The sequence below is a fragment of the Brassica napus genome, unplaced genomic scaffold (assembly GCF_020379485.1).
Source record: "Brassica napus cultivar Da-Ae unplaced genomic scaffold, Da-Ae ScsIHWf_95;HRSCAF=166, whole genome shotgun sequence".
Classification (NCBI taxonomy): Eukaryota; Viridiplantae; Streptophyta; class Magnoliopsida; order Brassicales; family Brassicaceae; genus Brassica; species Brassica napus.
In genome coordinates, this window is record NW_026016993.1 from 21187 (window position 1) to 42611 (window position 21425).

Here is a 21425-nt window from a genome sequence, read left to right on the forward strand (position 1 = left end):
ATAGTGTTTTTTTTATAGAAAATGTATAAAATTAATTGTTTTCTTAATCTGTGTACCGAAACCTAAAATAACACTTATAATGAAACAGAGGGAGTATATGTTTATAATATATAATACGAAAAGTTTTCATCAACTGAAATCATTCATGATCTTTTGCCAAAAAGTTTTTGCTAGTTCGCTTTAATTTCCCACACAATAATAGAATTGAAGGCTCTAAGATCATTTTGTATGTAATTAGTATTATTGTTTTATTTGTCCCTATGTATTGTTCTCTCTGTAGCACTAATAAATATTAAAACCATGTGAAGGTTACAAGATATTGAATATGACATTTTGAAATATAAATCAAGAATTTTCATCAACTATCAAAATCAGAAATGAGACGTATTAAGAATTTGTTTGACTATACTAATATGAATTGCATTACTTAAATTTCGTCTTTTATGTTTCTGACTTTTAAGTCTTCTTCCGTTAACGATTTTAAAAGCTCCAGTGGACACAGTAATATTATATTTAGGTCGTACACGATAGAATCCCATTAAGGAAGTACAGATATATAGTTTTTAGGCACACTATACCGTAATTATTTTGTTTTAAAGGAATCTTTATCTCGTTAAATGAGATTAAAATGCATCCTTTGTTGACGAGTCTATGATAATATTTAGGACGTACATGATACAATCCATTATATTGCAATTTGTAACATAAAACTGAAATATGTACTTCATATGGGGGGACTGGGGCATCCGCATGTTCAGGATTAATCACGTCAAAACCTAATTAGCCCTTACGGCCTAAACGCTGTAAAATTAAGAAGTGTCAACCGAGTTGATACAGAGATATATCATGGAATGGTTGTTGAAAAGATGAAAATGATAGTGTTCTTTTTGTGTGGCTTACATTAAAATACGTGGGTTGGTAGTAATGATGCGGTCGTTCACGAATTCATTCCATGATAACTTGTTTTATTTTCGTTTTCCGTTTGCCTCTTTAAAATGCCTAATATATATATATATATATATATATTAGTAAAATGTAAAGATATTATTATCAATTTTCGTTTTCGACAGAATTACAGAGAATAACACGAAGCAAGAAAGAAGAAAAAGAAGAGAACCTAAACAACGATTCAATTTAGAAGCAAAAGCCGGACAAACACATTACCACAACTGCAGTTCCGGTGATCGTCTAATCCGCACCAACAACTTACCGCAAAAAGATGAACCAAGTTCAACTGAGAGTCGGAATCCGATAATTTTGACCTCTCCGATGAATCCGCTCTTAAAGATAATGGTCCACCAGAGAAGAGCTCGCCGATAGCGTCAAATCACCTGACCACAAAACAAACAACAACAACAGCGACCTAACACAGCTTCAACAACCAAACCGAGCTTTTATTTTGTTCGGATGCGACCTGTACATGGTGCCGATCCGAGGAAAACATGCCGCAACCTCTGTACTCCATAATCTGAGCCCAACCTGCACACAATTGCCGCGCACACCACCACAAGAAACTTAAGTAAGCCCATGTAGTGTTGGGATGTGAACGAAGACCGGACACAAGCTGTGACAGTCAAAGACACGAGAACCATCACACGTCCGTAGCCGTCGAGAACCGACGAACTGAAACTGGAGCTGCTAAAGTCATCGCTTGCACCAGCAAGTATGGAATGAAGAACAAGGCTAATTCCCAACCGAAACCCACTGAAATCGACAACACTACAAGAGGTGCCGACTTCGGATAGAATCAAGCCGGGAAAATAGATCATGAACCGCGAAGAGGAGGTTCGAGGTGAGGAGGAAGAGCACACGACCACTGAGACGGCATAGACGACCATCTTTTAAACCGCGAGCTAGACCTTGCACGACCCAGCCACTGAGCTTGAGCACCAACCCTACTGCGTGTTCAAACCCATAACCCGCCGACGTGGTAGAAGGATCCACCAACACACACCACACCCATAGAAAGAGAACCCAAGCTCGACGAAACAACGAGAGCCGAGAAACTCGATCCCGAGCCGAACGACCCCGTGGACCTGTAGCGGCGAACCGCCGTTGACCGGAGAAGCCACGCCGACCCTCCCACTCGAAGACCGAGGGAAGCTAGACGAGATCGAACCGTGAAAAATCGATCTCGATCCAACCCAAAAAACCGACTACAGCCACCACCAACCTCTCAACCCACTCGCCGAAGCCACAGAGAGACGGAGAGACCACCGGAGAAGAAGTGCCTCTGCAGCAGAGCACTCACTGGCGTTAAACCCTAGCCCACGACTCCGTGCATATCGAAGGTAAGAAGACTGGCGAAGCGGCGGCAGCAAAGCGAGAAGGGCAATAGAAGAAGGAGAGCCCTCCGGAAACCGGTACGCGCCGCCACGCGCCGCCCGAGTTCCGGGGGAATCAGATCTCACTAAGTCGTCTTCGAGAGATAAGGTAGAGAGAGAATTCGCTTCCTGTTTTTATGTTTTCAATGCCTAAAATATTGCATCTCACATACCTTTATCTTCTTCTTAAAAATGTATGTGGTTAAATATTAATGTTATATTGCACTAAGAGGAGGATTACTCTGCTCGTACCTAAAGAAATTCTTAGGGTCTTACTTAGCTTTAACAACCATCAATCTCTTAAAAGTTTCCCAAAAAGATACTTTGATCCATAGATCTCATCTTTTGCAACACTATTCGTCTCACCACTTGAATTGCCTCCAACACTTTCAGCCACGTTGTGTAAATCTCTCATGAAACCGAGATTATCTTCGTTCCATATTGCATAGTACTGAACCTTGAACAAGTTTCCTTTCCGGTGAGGAAACGCTGTGGCGGCCGCTGAAATCTCGTCCATCACTCCGCCGTAAGGGTTCCAGTACATCCACACTGTTGAATTTCAATTTTTTTTTTTGAATTTCAACATTGTTCTCCAAAATCTGAAACACTTGAGCTTAAGTTGGTGACTATATTTTTTTTCTTCTAAAAATAGTACTGATGAATTCGTTAATTTCAAATCAATTAAGTTAGAATTTTAGTTAAACTATTAGCACTAAAATTCAACTGTATTACATTTTTATTCATGGAGAAATTTATAAATAAATATTTTCTATCCAATTTTGATGAGAAACAAAATGATAAAAAAAAAACAATTTCTATTTATTCAAGTTCTCAAATAAAAAAAATTGTCCAGTTCTTTTATTCCTCACGTGGGATCACCTGTCTGAACCTTGAAATTATATTTTTCTTTTCCCCAAATTTACCAACATAGATATTTAAATAATCTTTCTTTTTGTTTAAAACAATATTCGAACAAACATTACAGCTTCCAAGCACACGATCACAAGGAAGTAAATGGGCTTCCCACTCTTTTTCAAAATAACCGCCAACAACACCTCATATACACACACACACAAACAACCTCTCTTGCCTTCTCTCTCACGTAACCGCAAAACTCCGCAATGGCGTCTTCTCTCTTCATCTTCTTCCTCACTTCCCTCTCAAACTTTCTTCCTCTCTCTGTTCTCTCAGCCACAGTACTCGAAGATCTCGCCACCCTCACTCCACCTCCCGACTTCACCACCACCATCACCACAAACTGCCTCCATAATCCTCTGCTCCGTTACTGCAACAACACTTCTTCTCCGATGAACATCACTGAGATCTTCCGCTCCACGATCGTCGCAAGCCACCTCTGCAACGAGTCCAAAAACCCTAACTGCATCGACTCCTTCCCCAAGATCAGAATCCACAGCCGTCCTAAAACCGCAGCGCTCTACCTCTCTTTCGACTTCTTCTGGAAGTACTGTCCTCTCACCGTCGTCGAGTTTCATACACTCAGGTTTACTTCCAGATGTGAAGCGTTACAAGATGAGAGTCTTGGTCTTGTTGGTTGTGTTTCCCATAGTGGTGATTCTTCTCTGTTGTTGCTTGGGATGGTTATGTCTCAAAAGACCTGATTACTTACCAAGAACGTGCAGGAGGAGAAGCCACAAGTTCACATCCGCGATGATTGATGCAGCGATCGATGAGTTTTCGGATCAGAGACTCGTGAGCAAGAGGAGTGGAGTGGATATCCACAGAGGAACGTTGAGAAACGGGAGAGAGGCAAAGATCGAGGTGTATACAGAGAAGGTTTCGAAAGAGAAGAGGCGGTTTTGAAGCTAAGACATAAGAATTTGGTTAAGGTTTTGGGTTGGTGTAATAGCAGAAACTTGAGAGCTTTGGTTACTGAGTGGACTAATGGAGAAAACGTTGAGACTTGGCTAAGTTCTTCGTTGGCTTCTTCATGGAGAAGGAGGTTAAGAGTTGTTATGGGAGTTGTAGAAGGTGTTTGTTATCTATGGGAACAATGGCCTGAGATTACATTTGATCTAAACACAAGCAGTGTTTTGTTATCTGATGATGATCAAGAACCATTGATTTCTCAATTCAAGATTGGAGATGGAACAGTTCATCAACAAGTAAGGGATCTTTTCTTGTTCTTCTTGAAAACATGAATTTTGTTAAAAATTAAAATCTAAGTGTGTTGTTGTTTTCATTTACAGATATATTCAACTTTAGATTGTTTCTTTTGGAGATGATTACAAATCTAAAACCTAATGAGGAATAAGAAGATTCGAAAATGAGGTATCTTGAGTAAATAAGAGTTCATTGTCCGGATAATGTAGAGAGAGTGATTGATGAGAAGATGAAGATGAAAGAGAGAACGCTGGAGAAATTTAAGGAAGCGATTACACTTGGACTTATGTGTACTGACGGATCACCGTTGAAGCAACCAAGCTTTACGCAGATTTATGACATGGTGGTTTCTTTGTATGAGTCTAGCTCAAGGCATCATTAAGAAGATAGTGTAATTAGGTTAGTGTTATTTAAGAATTTAAGCTTCACCACTCTCTTGTTTTGATTTTAGTTTTTATGGTTTTGTTAGGATTCTAAAACATATTTGGATTTCTTTTTTTTTTTGTGCAACCATCTAATATAAAGTCTTGGAGAGCTTAAACGAGTACAACTGGAAGGAAACTTAATGCCGGAAAAATTAACAAAGACCATTACAATGAAACAAAAGATAGATGGCGTTTAAACACCCAAATGAAAGGGTTTTCTAAACATATTTGGATTTCCAAATCGTTTTAATCTTTGATTGATGAGAGAATTTGCAAAAAAATAAACTGGAAGAAATGATATTTGTAAATGGGCTTTAACGAACTAAATCTGGACTAGGCTTCATGGTTCTCTCGACCCGGCCTGGCTTCATGTGAACGGGTCAAAAACTCGGAAGCTTCTGATATATCTTGAAACCACGCATGAGACTAGTTGGCAAATGGAAACATTTTCAATTAATTTTGGTAACGACTACGATGTGACTTGTCTGTTTCCCATTGAAAAAGCCAACGACAGTTACGTAATGTACAGAATATGATTCTCTATATATCTACTTGAAGCAATTTCCGTTATATAATATTTCTTCAAATTAATTAGTCAGACACCTAAAACCAGTCCATCATGTAAGGCAACTAAAATCTTCTTTAAATGTCTCTTCCCTAATCGGGTTTGAATGGTCGAGTTCGTACATGGTGGGGCAGAAAAATTCAACGCCGGCAAAAACGGACTTCTTCCCTTGATAACTTTTCCTATAATTAGACTCTAATCACTAACTTCATTTTCACAGCGGAGAAGAAGATAATGGAGAGCAACGGAGAGAACAATAAAGTCGAGAGACAATCATCATCCTTCAGGCTTCGAAGCCCAAGCCTAAACGCTCTCCGTCTCCAACGCATTTTCGACTTGTTCGACAAAAACGGCGACGGTTTCATCACCCTCGATGAGCTAAACCAAGCTCTCTCCCGTCTCGGTCTCGACGCCGATCTCTCCGACCTCAAATCCACGGTGGAGTCCTACATTCAGCCTGGAAACACCGGTCTCGACTTCGACGACTTCTCCTCCCTCCACAAGACCCTCGACGAGTCCTTCTTCGGCGGAGCAGGAGATTGCGATGAGTCTTCGCCGGAGTCCGCCGCCGCAGAGGAGGCGGATCTCGCGGAGGCGTTTAAGGTGTTCGACGAGAATGGCGACGGGTTTATCTCCGCTAGGGAGTTGCAGGCGGTTTTGAAGAAGCTTGGGTTGCCTGAAGGAGGAGAGCTGGAGAGAGTGGAGAAGATGATCGTCTCCGTTGACCGGAACCAAGATGGTCGCGTTGACTTTTTCGAGTTCAAGAACATGATGCGCATTGTCGTCATCCCTTCTTCTTGATTTTCATTAAACAAGTTTATTTTTCCGACATGATTATTTTCTTATTTCTTTTGGTTTTCATTTTCTCAACTGAATTTATTTCACGTAATTTCAAAATTTAGATAGATTTATTTTATCTATACACAAAACACTCGTTATTTGTTAGTGTCGTGGAACAACATGAATACTGGGCTTGTAGCCTTTCAGAACTGGTGGATACAGGGATTGTATAATACTCAGTTGGATGCTAGCACATTATAACTCATACCTTGTCCGAATCCAAATACATATCTCCAAACACTGAAAAACCTTGAAAATCAAATCAATATTTTTAAACCTAAGACCAACTCTAACCCATCTCTATTTTCTATCTCTATATTTTTTGAATCTCTATAACAGATATGTACTACTTTGGCCTTTAAATATTAAGACAAAAAATAACATTTTTCTATATTTTCCTCTAAAATAAAAGAACTCTATTATAGAGTCATATATTGAGCAAATCCACCTCTGTAATTGAAATCTCTAGTTTAGAAAAAAAATATAGAAGCATACATTGGGTTGGAATCTAATACATATCTCCAAATACATATCTCTGAACCTTGAAAATCAAATCAATATAAATTAATACCAAAATAAAAATATAAATGTAATAAATAGCTTTAATATTTAACTTTATCTATATTTATAGTATTTGTTCATACATTATTTAAGTTTATTTAATATCTATTAATTTTATTTTATATTAAAGCTATTTCGTGGTACTATATAATACAGCCCAAGCGTAGTGAAATAATACAAAATTAGAAACAAATGTACATTTTTAATGTGAAGCTTAGTCCATTATATTTAGGCCCATTAAGAATATAAGTCCATAAGCAAGTAAGTAGTGTCTTCTCCAACAAAGCCCTACTTTCGATCTGTTACGTTTCGAATCCTCCGGCGTACTCGATTCACCGGCCGAATCTCCACTCAAGCGCGTCGCGGTATTCACTCCCAAATCGGCGATAATGTCGATGTCTAAGAGCTCAAAGATGCTCCAGTTCATAAACTACAGGATGCGAGTGACGATCCAAGACGGACGACAGCTAATCGGAAAATTCATGGCCTTCGATCGCCACATGAACCTCGTCCTCGGAGACTGCGAGGAGTTCCGCAAGCTTCCGCCAGCTAAAGGGAAGAAGATAAACGAAGAGAGAGAAGATCTCCGTACGCTAGGCTCGGTGCTGCTCAGAGGCGAAGAGGTTATCTCCATAACTGTCGAAGGACCACCTCCTCCTGAAGAGTCACGTGCCAATGCTGGTGGCTCAGGAGGTGCTGTTGCTGGTCCTGGAATGGGCCGTGCTGCTGGACGTGGAGTACCTACTGGCCCGCTTGTTCAAGCCCAGCCTGGGCTTGCTGGGCCTGTTCGTGGAGTTGGTGGGCCGGCTCCGGGGATGATGCAGCCTCAGATCTCTCGGCCTCCGGTTATCAGGCCTCCCGGACAGATGCTTCCGCCGCCTCCGATGGGGAGAGGTCTTCCTCAAGGTCCTCCTCCGCCTTACGGTATGCGGCCGCAGTTTGGTGGACCGCCGCCGCCTCCGTATGGGCAGAGGCCGATGGGTCCTCCGCCGCCTCATGGGATGCAGGGACCGCCTCAGGCTCACCCTGGAATGATGCATCCTCCTCCTGGTGGGTTTGCTCCTCCACCGCGTCCTGGCGTTCCACCACCGCCGCCTAACCAGCAGCAGCAGTGATTAGGTTAGCTAAAAAAATGCATTTTGTTTTGTGAGATTGTGAAGGCATTGTTAAGGTTTAGTCTGATCTATCCTTAAAGTTTGTAGATTTGTTGACAAGTGAGTGTGTCTTTGTTTTTGTCTTCTTGTGTGTTTCTTGTAAGAGAGATTCAATTACACCGATTTAAGCAGATAAGATAAAACTGTATTCATTTCATAATCCATGTAAACTGTTACGTAGCATTTTATAGTACATGGTGCGTTTTTTATTTGATACATTTATGTAAAACTAATGGATAAAGATTCAACAGTCATTAAACACGATACGGTTTTAGTGGTAAGTACATTTCTTGTCTTCGTTTCATCATGCGTTGCCACCGTCTCTGTTTCCTTTGCTTGGTGAAGAAGGCACCTTCTCAGATTCGTCTTCCTCAGCTCCAGTAACCGGTGTTGTAAGAACAGAAGGATTCGCAGGCTTAGCCATTGGGAAAGAACCATACTTGTGGAAAGGCCAGCCTTGGAATGGGAATTTAGACCTGAAGAAACCGGATATCGCAGAGTTTGTTGCAGGTTCATCATCGATCTTGACCATGGAGGGTGATGAATCAACCTCGGTGGATTCAGGAACAGGCAATACCGGAGGATGAACATTTGTTTTCTCGAGCTTCTTCTCTACTGCGGCTGATGCTGCTACCGCCATTTTTGGGCTGCGAGAGCAGAGAACAAGTGGGGAAGTGAGGAAGGTGAGAAAGATCAGGCAGAGAGAGACTCTTGAGATTGACATTGTGGTAGCTGACTTGTTTTGTGTTCTTTGGACTTTTTATCAGAGAGAGGGTTATTGTTTTTGTGTGGAAGTTGCTTGTGATGGTGATTGGAGTCAATGGTGTTGGAATTTATAGAGTGGAGATTGTAGTTAGGGATGAGTTAGGAGAATAATGTGTTGTAGACTAATGTTGGATGTCTACTTCTTACCTAAATCTCAATTATCAAAGTCATGCTTATTGTCATGAGCTTGATGAAGATGAACCAGAGAAGGTTAGATACAAACTGATTTTGGTATTAAGTTTATACTTCTGTTGACAAAGTTGTTAATTTCATCCAAATTATGAGAATTAGAACCTCACAAAGCAGATAATCTGGAATGATAATCAGCATTTAAATGTTCTAGGCAGCAGCATTTAGATGTTCTAGAACGTTACAATGGCTGCAGCTTAAGTAGCCAAGAATGTTTGGTTGGTTTATCAGATTTTATAGTAATACATACATTAACAATGCCACAAAGGGCCAATGAAGTTTACAAATAGGAATGGCAGATTGCAGGACCAAAAACCTTTGTGTTCATCAACTTTGAAAGAAGGAAAAAAAAAAAAAACAAGAGATTCTGAGAAGCCTTTTTTTTGGGGGGTTAAAAAAAGGAGTTATAACTTACAACATAAACAGTCACTTGTCCGCGTATGTAATATGCACAAACCCAGACGCGACGCAGGGATAGAGACTGCAATCATTTTTTTTTCTCGTGGGTTATTTCTTCTTGTCTGTTGTCACTCCAACCACAACATTGCTCACCTGCCAAAAGTTTTTAAAGTCACTTTTATCAAAACTAATGTGTAAAAATATAAGAACAAAGCTACATGAGAAGCCTTGCGAAACTCACCAACTTTCCACTTTCATTAACAGACATGGGGTTTTCTACGACGACGGTTTGGGTTTGAGACGGTGGTGTTGACTGCTGGAAAACGGTTAAACCCATGAACAGAGTAAATACACAGTTCCATGAAAAATTCTACAAAACCATAAATTTAATAACTCACAGTGGATGTAGAGGGCATTGACCCGGGAGAGGAGGCTGTTCCATTCGGCTGGTTAGTTGGGAAAGGCACCCTTCCATTGCCCATCTGCAGATGGAAACACACACAAAATCAAATGCCAATACAAAGATCTTTTGTACTTAACTCAACCATGCAGGAGTACTGACATTAACGTTAGTAACGAACTGGCAAACAGCGCATCTAACAGATGGTGCACCGTAAGGATACATGAGGGTTGTTCGACAGTTCCCACAATTGACATGCGCAGGCTGATTGGTGGGTGGGGTTGCTGTCAAATTCAAACACAGTTTCAGCAGACAGAACAATGCTGATGAAGTGAAAGACAGATTCTAGATGCATATATATACCAGGGACAAGGTTAACAGTCTGACAGCAAGAGCATCTTACGCTGCTTGCCCCACGAGTATACATAAGCATTGTGCGACAACCACCACATACAATGTGAGCCATGTCCATCCCTGCATGAGCTGTGTTCAGAATCCAAACCAAGTCATAAAATCTTCTAACCTCCCTACTCAATTATAAATGAAAGGGTGAATACCATGATGAGGAGGAGGAGGAGGAGGATGAAGAGGGACCATGTTGATAGTGTTACATAAGGCACAGCGAACGTTGGTAGCTCCTCTAGGATAGAGCAATGTATTTCTACACCCATGACACATGAGCTGGTCCTGCATCTCTGCTTTTTAATATCAAAGAATCAATCACAAAGACAGAACAAAAACGCTAACCTGTCTTAATACTAAACATAAAAGAGAAAAGGGTCACCTGATTTCTCTCTGAGGAAGACAAAGGAGCTGGCTTTGAAACCGAAACCCGAAATCCAATTCAAAGCCAAAAAGCTTCTGCATCCATTATCATCATATGAATCAGACTGAACAGTGTCGAGATTACAAAATTCAAGAAAATAAAAAGATTGGTTCTTGATCATACCGATTGGAGTTGGAAGAGGGATCTCGATTGCAAAACCCGCGAACGCTAGAGCTATATGCAGAGAGGCCAATCCAAACTGAGAGATATGGACAATAAGATTTCGATTTTTCCCTTTTTCTTTCTTTCTTTCTCTGATGATTTATCTCGCAATTTACGATTTTGTTTTATATAATGATTTTTTTTTTTTTTACTTGACGCGTTCGGACAACTAGAGCGGTCTTAAAACGCGCTTTATATTCTTTATAACATTAAAATTTGTCTGTTCCAAACGGCGGTTCAAACGTAGCGATTGGCTTACGCAGAAAACATTAGAATAGTCAGTCTTTTAACATTTTCTTCTTGTCAAAAACTAAGCATTATGAAGGATTTGAACAATGTTTCGACATTGGCAAATAGATATTTTTTTCTGTCATTTGGTTTTGTAATTAATCGATCACAGAAGCATATGTGAAAGCATCAGGGAAAGGCTTCTCTGCTTCACCTTTTAAATACCTTTTCAATCATCCAAGCTGCTACAATCTGAATCTGGACTGGTCTTCTTCGGACCCAACGGACAAATCAGAATGCAATAAATATATAAGGGGTCAAGAAATATATGACATTTTGATTTCAACTTCTTATAGAAGATGACACAAGTAAAAGAGTTTTGTGAATCGACGAGGGGAAACACAAAGAAAGCAAAGTAGACAGATAAAACTCTAATTCCTCATTCGATGATAGACTGAATAACTCCAGCACCAACGGTCTTCCCACCTTCTCTAATAGCAAACCTCATCCCTTGCTCACAAGCCACAGGCACAATAAGCTCCACAACAATCTTCACCCTATCCCCAGGCATAACCATCTTCGACTCCTCATCTTTATCATTCATAATCTTCGTCACTTTCCCCGTCACATCCGTCGTCCTCATGTAAAACTGAGGCCTGTACCCCGCGAAAAACGGCGAATGCCTCCCACCTTCTTCCTTCTTCAACACATATACAATCGCCTCAAACTTCGTATGCGGAGTAATACTCCCGGGCTTAGCCAACACCATCCCCCTCTGAATATCAGCCTTCTGAATCCCCCTAAGCAACAACCCAACGTTATCCCCAGCCAAAGCCTCATCGAGAATCTTCTGAAACATTTCGACCCCAGTGACGGTATAGTTCCTAGTCTCCCTCAACCCAACTAAATCCACGGTCTCCCCAACCTTCACAGTCCCTCTCTCGACCCTCCCCGTAGCCACAGTCCCACGTCCGGTTATAGAGAACACATCTTCAACAGCTAACAAGAAAGGCAACTCAGTCTGTCTCTGAGGGATTGGTATATAACTATCAACAGCATCCATCAGCTCGTAAATCTTATCCACCCATTTGTTATCACCACGCTTGACATTAGGATTCTCAGTAAGCGTCTCCACAGCTAACAACGCGGATCCGGAGATAATCGGGATATCGTCACCGTTAAACTCGTAGGAAGACAAAAGCTCACGCACCTCGAGCTCGACGAGCTCAAGCAGCTCGGCGTCGTCGACCTGATCCTCTTTGTTGAGGAAGACGACCATGTCGGGGACGCCGACCTGCTTAGCGAGAAGGATGTGCTCTTTGGTCTGCGGCATGGGCCCGTCGGCGCCGGAGACGACGAGGATGGCTCCGTCCATCTGCGCGGCTCCGGTGATCATGTTCTTGACGTAGTCGGCGTGTCCGGGGCAGTCCACGTGGGCGTAGTGGCGATTCTCCGTCTCGTACTCGACGGTGGCGGTGTTGATGGTGATGCCGCGGGCTCGTTCCTCCGGCGCGGCGTCGATCTCGTCGTACTTTTTGGCGACGCTGTTTCCCATGGAGGCGAGGGCCATGGTGAGGGCGGCGGTTAGGGTGGTTTTGCCGTGGTCGACGTGGCCGATTGTTCCGATGTTGACGTGGGGCTTTTTGCGCTCGAACTTGCCGCGAGCGGCGCGGACGGTGAAGGAGCGGCGGAGGGGGTGAGGGGAAGAGGCGGCGACGGAGAGGGAAGTGAATGAAGGGAGGAAGGAGGAGGAGAGGTTTAGGGTTTTGAGGTTGGTGGAGGTGGAGGTGGAAATGGCGGGACGGAGAGAAGGGGGTGAGATGAGTCTGGAGGAGGAGGAGGAGCAGGCGGCTGGAGTGGATATCGCCATGGGGGAATTGAGAAGTTAGGGTTTGGATTTGGTGGAGAAGACGAAGAAGATTTGGGGATAGAGTGAGATTTATCTCTTCGTAAGAATGATATATGAAGGGCTCTTCTTTAATCCTATCCACTGCAACTTCTTTGTCTTCATGTTCCCATAAGCACACATCGTGCCGTTTCTAAGACAAACTAAATGTCATGGGATTAAACTGCTTGTTGTTTTGTTATTAAAGTGCCTTCTTGTTATAGTCTGATACGGTGGAAACCTTCCATTGTATTAAAAAATGTCAAAAACTAGATCAAGTTTATGTGAATGAAGGGAGGAAGGAGGAGGAGCAGGCGGCTGGAGTGGATATCGCCATGGGGGAATTGAGGAAGCTAGGGTTTGGATTTGGTGGAGAAGACGGAGAAGATTTGGGGATAGAGTGAGTGAGTGAGTGAGTGAGATTTATCTCTTCGTAAGAAGATATATGAAGGGCTCTTATTTAATCCTATCCGCTGCAACTTCTTTGTCTTCTTGTTCCCATAAGCACACATCGTGCCATTTTCTACAGTTATAAACGGCGAGACAAACTAATGTTAGGGGATTAAACTGCTCGTTGTTTTGTTATGAAAATGCCTTCTTGTTAAAAAAAATTTTCTAACACCATTTGTTTATTATTCAAATACAAATTGGAGAACTATGAGAATTATTATACAAATGAATCTACAACTGAGAATTATCTAATTTCTGATGTAAAAACACTGATAAACCGTTAATTAAACCACTAGACTAAACATGTTTCCACGCTTGTTATTTGTTATGGTCTTATACTTATATCTCTATTTCCATTTTTGTCGTGAATTCTTACAAAAATTAGCAGATTCTTGTACCAGAAAGACATACATATTTCAGCTAATAAGCAACACTGGTTACGAATTTAGAATTCAAATAAAACGTGAGTTAGTCTTTGTTCAAAACGTTGATAGCTAAGCAAATATCATTTGGTAGCTGAAAAATCAATCATAAATAGTTGAAATAGTTTCAAACATTTCAGCATTTTTTCTTACAAGCCCTTGAAAACATATCTCTTATGTTCTTTGATCCAGTCTCTACCTTTGCTTGCTTTATCTGCTTTCCAGGTTTTCCTGTCTTCTTATTCGCTTTCTCCTATAAAACATGGACCAAAAGAAAAGACTTGTACAAGTCAACAAGAACGAACACAAAAGATACAGATTTTGATTTTGCAATGAAGCATACACACCTGTGATGAATTTGAGTATTCCATCTTATTCTCATTTGCATTTGGAAACTTCTCTGTATTGGTTTCTTTCATCGTTGGGTCAACAAACTCGAGTCTGCAAGATAAACATGACATAACGAACACCTTTGTAAGGACGTATGGTTCTCTAAGAATTTCAGATTTTTGACAAAAGAAAAAGTACCCAAGATGATCATAGAGGAGCTTCAACCAAGACTCTGTCTTCAGGTACTCACCGACAATTGAAACTGCATCCACCACTGTACATAAGAAAGGCTATATCAGTTAAAACTTAAAAGCCATATAGCATCACCTCTTGAAGGCTCAATTTCAAGAAAGGACATGCACCATAGATGGAACGAAACACAAAAAAGTAAATGATTTCTGTTCTACAACTTACATGTTTGCTTCTCGCCTTGAGCTGCATAGTTCTTGTCCAGTTCCGGAAGAGTCTTCTTTAAACAGCTTGCCTGCGTTCATTAAAGTGCAGGCACCTTAAGTATAGGAATAAAATAGACACGAGTTGATCTGCATTATTGTCATTCCCTCAAATTCAATCAGAGACAAGAGTTATAGAATGTGAAACACAACAAGTTAGAGTCAGTGCAGCATTGCTTTATATGGACGCTGCAATTTCAGAATTTCACCAAGCAGTATCCAAGAAAGACATATAAATCATTAAACATGCCTCATTCCTGAAGAATATGCGTAAACATCGTGATTCAGACACATGTATCGCTTTCAAATGGCAAAGGTATCAAGAAAAAATTTCAACTAGAAAAAGGCTAAAAAAAGAATCATGTTAAGACAAGAGCATACCTTACAAGTTAACCAAGCTAAGACTTTCGAGTTATCAAGCCGATAGAACTTCATAGACCCAACCTCTGCAAGAATTGATGAGACTGCATTTAGTTTACAAGCAATCTGAAAATTGTGGTTCAGTTAAGTGTGTGAAACCATAGACCAGAAATGTACCTTGAGTCTGACAAACGATCTCCATACTCTTCTCCGCAAGTGGCAGCAAATGTTGATATTCAGGATATCCTTCCACAAACAAAATCTCATCCAGTTGCCTGAACTTTCCAGGATCTTCACCTTTCTACAGATCGACAATTAACACTTCTAAGAAACTCAAATCAGATGGGAAACAATATTGAATTCGAGAAGAGGCAGGGGAGCATAGAGTGACCGACCGACCTTCATTCTTGCCTCGTCGAAAATAGGCAACAAGATGAAAACAGGATCAACCGGAGTGGCCATGTACAAGCTTCCATCTGTAACCAAAAAAAACAGTCCATGAACATTCCTCGCCTTGCATTGAATAATATCGTGACTCAAAATTCCTAGGAAGCTAATATACTTAATAATCAAGATCAACAGTGGAATTTACCTTGAGAAATGTAATCTCCCAGGAACCAAGAACCATATGATTGCTTAAACCATTGAATTTCTTGAAGCATCCCATTACTGAAAAGGTAGCATGTTCCATTTTCTGCCATATAAAACAAACATACCAAACTAAATATGATGTTTTTTTTCAAAGCAATTACATAAGATGTTACTAACTGAAGTTTTTCTCTAGAACACTATACAACAAGCTTGTCAATAATCTACATCTCATTACCTGATTTTGGATGGCGAAGTGTCAATAGTTCTCCAGGTTTGTTTCCCCCACAACCTGAATCTTTAACATATGAAACGATAACAAACGGCCATGTTATTTTAAGCATCAAAGCATCAATAACCTATTGTTATTATTCAAACCACACATTTTCAAACATTGATAAACACTAAACAGCATTTTTTTCATAGATATTCCTACATCAATGCATAACCTAAAGTCATGTAGGTTAACATTAAAACAAAACCTGAATGAAGTTAGAAGAGAGAACCTGAGGCAATGAGAACTCGTGTCTTCTCAGCTCCTTCCCACCAAACAGTAGAACTCATCGTCAAAATCTTATCTTTAAGCTTTATCAAACCAAAATCCAGTGAAACTGACACCAAAAGAACAATTCAATTACAAATCGCTCCATCAAACTCACCCAAGACGATACTCTTCCCTAAAACCCAAGTTAGCTCCTTTCAAACAAGAGCTAGGGCGAAAAAAAGACTAGAGATTGCGAAAAACCTTACTACCAATTCGATGACATACCGTGATGAAGGCTCGCAACTAGCGAGGCGAATGAATCAGGACGAGGTCTCTTTAAGACATATCATCGAACAGTTGGTGTACAAAATACGAAAAGCCAGATAGAGAAACGACAAGTCGAGACCGGATTTGGCGCCATGGCAGGAAGTAGCGCGCGCATTCAAACATGGGCCTGGGCTGTTGACAATAAAGTTTAGGCCCATAAACAAATAAAAGTAAAGTATTTGCAAATAGTCCCCTTAACTTTAACAGATATTAGCCAGATTAGTCCCTATATTAGTTTTGGTAACAACACAGCCCAAGTAATGAAGAAGCTTCCATGTAGGAAGTCTTGCACAATTCTCGACTTTAGACTTACATCAAACACTGTTTCAAAAGAAGGGATTGCACATGGAGATGGTTTCAAGTGTCCAATTCGGGTAAATACATTAACATATGGTTCAAACCAAAACTCGACAATAGCCGGTAAGAAACAGAAGAAACCTAGTTTAGATAACATAAACATTCAAATAACATAGAAACTACATTAACATAGCAGGGAACAATGAAACTTCTCTGGAAATGTTTAAACCATAACAAACAAACAAAGAAACAAAAAGAAAGCTAATGAAAGATGATACTAACTACTACGACATAAGAAACCAAGAAACACAGCAGCAGAGAGAGAGTCAAACCCATGACACTCTTTAAATAAATACCCATTACAAAAGACAAAGGTATAATAATACTTGCTTGTGTTTAGTGTTCTTCTTCTTAGTCTTAACAAACCCCATCTCATAAAAAAAAGCCAAATCTTCAAACTGTACACCCTTTGTCTCTCTCCCTCCACAGGTGAAGAAATCCATGTTAAAAAGAAATCCAAGGATAGAACAACTTTTTTTAAGAGAGAAGTCATCCTTAATGCATGACACGTTCATGAGCATAAACTGTATACAACACTGACTGGCTTCTTCGCTGCGCCTTTCAAGTAAACTCTCTCGAGTTTCCCATTGGACTGAGGACGCGAGACAGTTGTTTCTTGGCAGCTTTGTTGCAGTACGTTGTCTAGCTCTCCACAAGCCGCTCCAATTAGTCCTGCACCAAGAAAATAGGTTTTTAACTTTTAAGCATACGTGTAAAGCAAGAAACCGTATGTGATGGCTTCTCACCTAGAAACAGAGGAGACGGCTTTCCAGGTCTTGACTTGTACTCGGGATGGAACTGAGCTCCAACGTAAAACGGATGGTTTGGCAACTCAACGATCTCCATCCGCTGACCAGACTCGTCTTTTCCAGGGAATGTGAGTCCAGCGCTCTCTAAACGTGGAACCATTGCAGGATTCACCTCATATCTGTGTCGGTGTCTTTCATCAACAAAACTCCTGTTCCCATATCTGAAACAACTCCAAACAAAAAAAAAAACAAGATAATCAGTTAAACTATAGGATGCATCAAGTTCAACTTGTTTTTATCTCTGATGCTTACAGTTTTGCTGATTTGGAGTCTTTAGCTTGGAAGTAAGTTCTTCTTGAGCCTAACCTCATAGTACCTCCCATATGCGTTTTCGAGCCCTGCTTCAAACATAAACATTACATTTTAAGTTAACTATTACTCAGAACAGAAAAAAGAACGTGGAAGGGAAGAAAACAAAACCTCTGGCATGAAAACAACACAAGGGTTCTTGGTATTGGGATCGAGTTCAGTGCTGTTTGCATCTTGCAAACCGAGTACGGTTCTTGCATACTCGATCACAGCGAGTTGCATACCTAGACAGATGCCAAGGTATGGAACTTTGTTCTCTCTGGCGTATTTAGCTGCTAGCATCTTTCCTTGTACACCTCTATTCCCAAAACCTCCCGGAACAAGAATACCATCAGCACCCTGAAGACAAAATATTTACATGGAACCTAATCAACGATAGAATTCATCTTGACATAAAAAGGGAATGAAAGAATGTTCAGACCTTAAGTAACTTCCAGGCAGCCTTGTATGCATCTGGATTCTGCAATGAGGGAATCATTTTGCTTTTAGTTTCTAAGGTTTCATGATTAGAAGTGATTAGTATAAAGTGTAGTAGACATACCTCCTTTTTCGCCTCTTGTTCAAGATCACTAGCTGAGATCCAGTCTATGACAAGCTTCTTGCGCCTAGCCACAGAAGCATGCAAGAGCGCCTGATCATCAACACACAATAGTTATGGTTATCAGAAGAGGCTTAGTTTTGTGGTTATAGTTTCTGGAATTGATGTATAATGTGAAGGTGTACCTTGTGGACAGAAAGGTAGGAATCTAAGAGCTCAGTGTACTTCCCCACCACAGCAATTTTAACCTGAAACACTCAAAAAGAATGTAAGTCAATGTCTTGCTGAAAACAAGTGAGATAAACTAAGCCTGAAATGTCTTAATGGTAGCACATACAGGAACATGCAACTTGTCGCTCATTTTAGCCATTAAAGACCACTCCTCTAGTGCAGGCTCCTTGGCAACTCTGTATATGATCAACGATTCCCACAAGAATTAGTATTTGAATGAAAGAAGCAATGTACATAAAGAATATGAGTAAGCGAGACACACCCGGTAAGGTTCAGGACACGCAAAATCGCCTCGTGTGCCTTTTGTTCCTGCTCAAACAAGTTGAAATGTTAAGACATTGGTGATGGCTGATGGGAACAACCTGCTATAACTGAAACTTTGAGAGTATAGTGGAATGAGAAAGCTACTCACTTTGAGAAGCAATGGAATGTGCCAAATGTTGGGGCAATCATAGAGAGTGACAACGTTTTCCATCTGTAAATGAATTAAATCTTACTTGCAATGTTTGTATGAATAAAAAGAGAGATCAAAATTTTATTTTATAAAACATTCCATACCGGAACTTGGCAAAACTGAGAGAGCTTGGCCTTCACATTATCTTCAAGTGGCTACAAAATCAAGGTTTTTTATAACGAACTCAGAGCTAAGATTGATGACCAAATTAAATAAAAAAAAGTTACAAGGATGAAACCTTTGCGCTTCTGCAAGCCAAGATGTTGGGGCTCAAGCCAAGGCCTCTTAAGTCTCGAACGCTATGTTGCGTTGGTTTAGTCTTCTGATAAGCAACTAAACATTGTTAGGACAAGCCACCTGACTAAATGATATTTTAAGACTCAAGAAACTTGCCTGTTCACCAACAACATTCAATACAGGCACAAGACTGACATGGATCAAGCAAAAATTCTCAGAGCCTGAAAAATGTAAAAAACATCACTAAGACTTATATACATCAATGAAAACATACACACAAACCGTTACTTACCTACACGATAGGAGAACTGTCCAAGAGCATTAATAAAAGGCATGGACTCTATATCTCCTGCAGAATTCAAAGAGTAGCTCCATGTTTAAAAAAAAAAACTATCTGAACAAAACCTGACACAGAGAGTTAAAATTCTCTAAATTAAAAAAAGTTACCTATGGTTCCTCCAAGTTCTATGACACAAACATCAGCTGGAGATGACTGACCATCAACTGGAATCCTAGCCGCACGCTCAATCCATTCTTGAATTGCATCAGTGATATGAGGAACAACCTACAATACCCATAAAGGAATTTCAAAAATCTTTCAAAAACACATGGTTTAATTAGTATATACTATCAGCATGTTCTTCTACTTACCTGAACAGTTTTCCCAAGATAATCTCCTTTCCTCTCTTTCTCAAGCACATGCTGTTCACAAACGTCAACGTCTAAGTTACAAAAATCAAAATCAAACACTCCAAACTATTTTTAATTGCTCATATAAACAACACAAACCTTATAAACCTTTCCGGTAGTTATGTTGTTTTCACTGGTAAGCTTAATGTCCATAAACCTCTCATAGTTCCCAAGATCAAGATCAACCTTTCATTTAACAAACAAATATTCATTTTTATAATGGTTGTTGACCTAACTAATTAAATGATCTTTCTAATCAAAGAAACAGAACAATTGGTCACTGAATGTTGCATTACCTCGCCACCATCGTCCAAGACATAAACTTCGCCATGCTCAATAGGTGACATGGTCCCAGCATCTATGTTTAAGTAAGGATCTGTGAAAAAATAAACATAACAAAAATAAAATAAAATATTTAACTTTCTGACAAAAGTCATGAGGATTTCAGCATGGGTTGGTTAACAGTGAAAGTAGAAAAGATTAAAATCTTGGAGTATTCAAGATTTTTTTTTAACTTTGTATGCACGCGTGAGAAGGTAGAGAAAAATAAGCTCCCTTTTCATGTTCGTTGGGGCCAAGAAATCAAATCTAAAACTTTTTCTTTTCTTTTCTCAGCTTTGTTGTGAGGAAAATAATCAAAAGCAAAAAAAAAAAAAAAGTGAAGAAAAGAAAAGAAACGAACTTTGCGTGAGAGAACAAGAAGGTGACATGTTCGTTTTACGTGAAAGAATTGTTGTGAAAAGAAAAGAGAGAGACCGATTTTAATGGCGGTGACTCGGAATCCACATGATTTGAGGATGAGTCCGATGCTACTTGCCGTGACTCCTTTTCCGAGTCCACTCACTACTCCACCTGAAACCACCACATACTTCATCTTCTTCTCTGCTGTTTCTTCCTTAACCACTTGGCTCTAAGACAGAAAGAGTAAACCTTTTGTAAGTAAGACTTTAAGTGAGAGACAGAGCTATAAAGATAACAAAACAGAGCATAGAAACAGATTTAGGGTTTTGTCCCCATGAATCTTAGAACTCAAGAACTCCAAAGTAATTATTGTTGTTAAGAGTTCTGACAAATTTAATTTCTACGTCATGAGTAATTATGCTATACAGAATCTGTCCCAAGTAACTAATAAAAAACAGAGGATAGTGTCTTTTTGTATAAGAGAAGCTTGTTTTGGTTGTTTATAACAGAGAGGAGCAAGAGCGAAACGGAGTACCCAAGCACAAGAATCTGATGAGTTCTTGATTTTTTTTTTGTATGTTAGGAGTTGAAACGATCAAAATTTAAGTAGAGGAGATATTAGACTTACCTAATATAAAACGAGAACTGTAAGCAGAGATTTTTATCCAAATGTGAAGCGAAATGAATGAGAGATATAGTCGGATGGTGAAGGCCCTTTTATAAGCGTTCCACTCTTAAGAGATGGTGTGTTTCATATTTTAATTAGCAACTAAATTTTTAGACTAATCCATCTCACTCTCTCTCTAGTCAAACGGAAAGGACAAAATCTCTTAGAGCATGATTGATTAATGGGGTTCTTAGG

At 40.1% G+C, this 21425-nt stretch overlaps 6 protein-coding genes and 2 pseudogenes across 9 annotated transcripts; 3 read left to right on the forward strand and 5 right to left on the reverse strand.

Moving 5' to 3' along the window:
• Window positions 1-2795: 2795 nt before the first annotated feature.
• LOC125606740 lies at window positions 2796-4942 on the forward strand (annotated as a pseudogene).
• Window positions 4943-5413: 471 nt separating this feature from the next.
• On the forward strand, window positions 5414-6380 carry LOC125606743 (calcium-binding protein CML42-like). 2 transcript variants are annotated; one of them, XM_048775651.1, is made up of 2 exons: window positions 5414-5491; window positions 5656-6380. In XM_048775651.1, exon 2 carries the CDS (start codon window positions 5670-5672, stop codon window positions 6234-6236), a length of 567 nt encoding a protein of 188 aa, XP_048631608.1. In that variant the 5' UTR covers window positions 5414-5491; window positions 5656-5669; the 3' UTR covers window positions 6237-6380. The 2 variants fall into 2 exon arrangements, with proteins under 2 accessions (XP_048631608.1, XP_048631607.1); XM_048775650.1 differs by having other exon boundaries at window positions 5479-5560.
• A 526-nt stretch (window positions 6381-6906) lies between these two features.
• LOC106421059 (small nuclear ribonucleoprotein-associated protein B'-like) lies at window positions 6907-8073 on the forward strand. The gene has a single exon (XM_013861911.3). The coding sequence runs from the start codon at window positions 7226-7228 to the stop codon at window positions 7949-7951; it is 726 nt and encodes a 241-aa protein (XP_013717365.3). The 5' UTR covers window positions 6907-7225; the 3' UTR covers window positions 7952-8073.
• A 50-nt stretch (window positions 8074-8123) lies between these two features.
• BNAC07G36380D lies at window positions 8124-8836 on the reverse strand. Its single transcript, XM_013861983.3, has one exon. The coding sequence runs from the start codon at window positions 8712-8714 to the stop codon at window positions 8295-8297; it is 420 nt and encodes a 139-aa protein (XP_013717437.2). The 5' UTR covers window positions 8715-8836; the 3' UTR covers window positions 8124-8294.
• A 608-nt stretch (window positions 8837-9444) lies between these two features.
• On the reverse strand, window positions 9445-10900 carry LOC125606742 (annotated as a pseudogene).
• Window positions 10901-11248: 348 nt separating this feature from the next.
• LOC106421135 (elongation factor Tu, chloroplastic-like) lies at window positions 11249-12926 on the reverse strand. The gene has a single exon (XM_013861978.3). It carries the CDS (start codon window positions 12827-12829, stop codon window positions 11399-11401), a length of 1431 nt encoding a protein of 476 aa, XP_013717432.1. The 5' UTR covers window positions 12830-12926; the 3' UTR covers window positions 11249-11398.
• A 792-nt stretch (window positions 12927-13718) lies between these two features.
• LOC125574937 (ribonuclease H2 subunit B-like) lies at window positions 13719-16369 on the reverse strand. Of its 2 annotated transcripts, none has more exons than XM_048775648.1 (11): window positions 16216-16369; window positions 15953-16057; window positions 15685-15744; window positions 15451-15552; window positions 15258-15334; window positions 15036-15159; window positions 14880-14944; window positions 14461-14530; window positions 14245-14320; window positions 14064-14157; window positions 13719-13969 (listed from the first exon to the last, which is right to left on the reverse strand). In XM_048775648.1, exons 2-11 carry the CDS (start codon window positions 16008-16010, stop codon window positions 13853-13855), a joined length of 843 nt encoding a protein of 280 aa, XP_048631605.1. In that variant the 5' UTR covers window positions 16011-16057; window positions 16216-16369; the 3' UTR covers window positions 13719-13852. The 2 variants fall into 2 exon arrangements, with proteins under 2 accessions (XP_048631605.1, XP_048631606.1); XM_048775649.1 differs by having other exon boundaries at window positions 16192-16340.
• A 323-nt stretch (window positions 16370-16692) lies between these two features.
• Window positions 16693-21328, reverse strand: LOC125606741 (CTP synthase-like). Of its 2 annotated transcripts, none has more exons than XM_048775647.1 (20): window positions 21192-21328; window positions 20639-20792; window positions 20179-20258; window positions 19982-20068; window positions 19844-19894; window positions 19640-19757; window positions 19485-19541; window positions 19349-19413; window positions 19194-19277; window positions 19060-19110; window positions 18914-18976; window positions 18764-18810; window positions 18608-18677; window positions 18456-18518; window positions 18274-18363; window positions 18154-18192; window positions 17844-18071; window positions 17676-17761; window positions 17361-17584; window positions 16693-17286 (listed from the first exon to the last, which is right to left on the reverse strand). In XM_048775647.1, the coding sequence occupies exons 2-20, from the start codon at window positions 20754-20756 to the stop codon at window positions 17126-17128; spliced, it is 1782 nt and encodes a 593-aa protein (XP_048631604.1). In that variant the 5' UTR covers window positions 20757-20792; window positions 21192-21328; the 3' UTR covers window positions 16693-17125. The 2 variants fall into 2 exon arrangements, with proteins under 2 accessions (XP_048631604.1, XP_048631603.1); XM_048775646.1 differs by having other exon boundaries at window positions 17361-17593.
• Window positions 21329-21425: the final 97 nt, after the last annotated feature.

What these genes read in the sequence shown, in the direction of transcription:
- LOC106421059 (XM_013861911.3), top strand. Translation starts at nt 7,226, where the DNA reads ATGTCGATGTCTAAGAGCTCAAAGATGCTCCAGTTCATAAACTACAGG.
- BNAC07G36380D (XM_013861983.3), bottom strand. Translation starts at nt 8,714, where the DNA reads ATGTCAATCTCAAGAGTCTCTCTCTGCCTGATCTTTCTCACCTTCCTC.
- LOC106421135 (XM_013861978.3), bottom strand. Translation starts at nt 12,829, where the DNA reads ATGGCGATATCCACTCCAGCCGCCTGCTCCTCCTCCTCCTCCAGACTC.
- LOC125574937 (XM_048775648.1), bottom strand. Translation starts at nt 16,010, where the DNA reads ATGAGTTCTACTGTTTGGTGGGAAGGAGCTGAGAAGACACGAGTTCTC. An exon ending in TCAAGGCGAGAAGCAAACAT is followed by an intron (nt 14,321 to 14,460) that starts GTAAGTTGTAGA and finishes TCTTATGTACAG; the next exon opens with TGGTGGATGCAGTTTCAATT. An exon ending in CTCCTCTATGATCATCTTGG is followed by an intron (nt 14,158 to 14,244) that starts GTACTTTTTCTT and finishes TTTATCTTGCAG; the next exon opens with ACTCGAGTTTGTTGACCCAA.
- LOC125606741 (XM_048775646.1), bottom strand. Translation starts at nt 20,756, where the DNA reads ATGAAGTATGTGGTGGTTTCAGGTGGAGTAGTGAGTGGACTCGGAAAA. An exon ending in AGTCACCGCCATTAAAATCG is followed by an intron (nt 20,259 to 20,638) that starts GTCTCTCTCTTT and finishes ATTTTTTCACAG; the next exon opens with ATCCTTACTTAAACATAGAT. An exon ending in GCCGTCTCCTCTGTTTCTAG is followed by an intron (nt 17,287 to 17,360) that starts GTGAGAAGCCAT and finishes TTCTTGGTGCAG; the next exon opens with GACTAATTGGAGCGGCTTGT.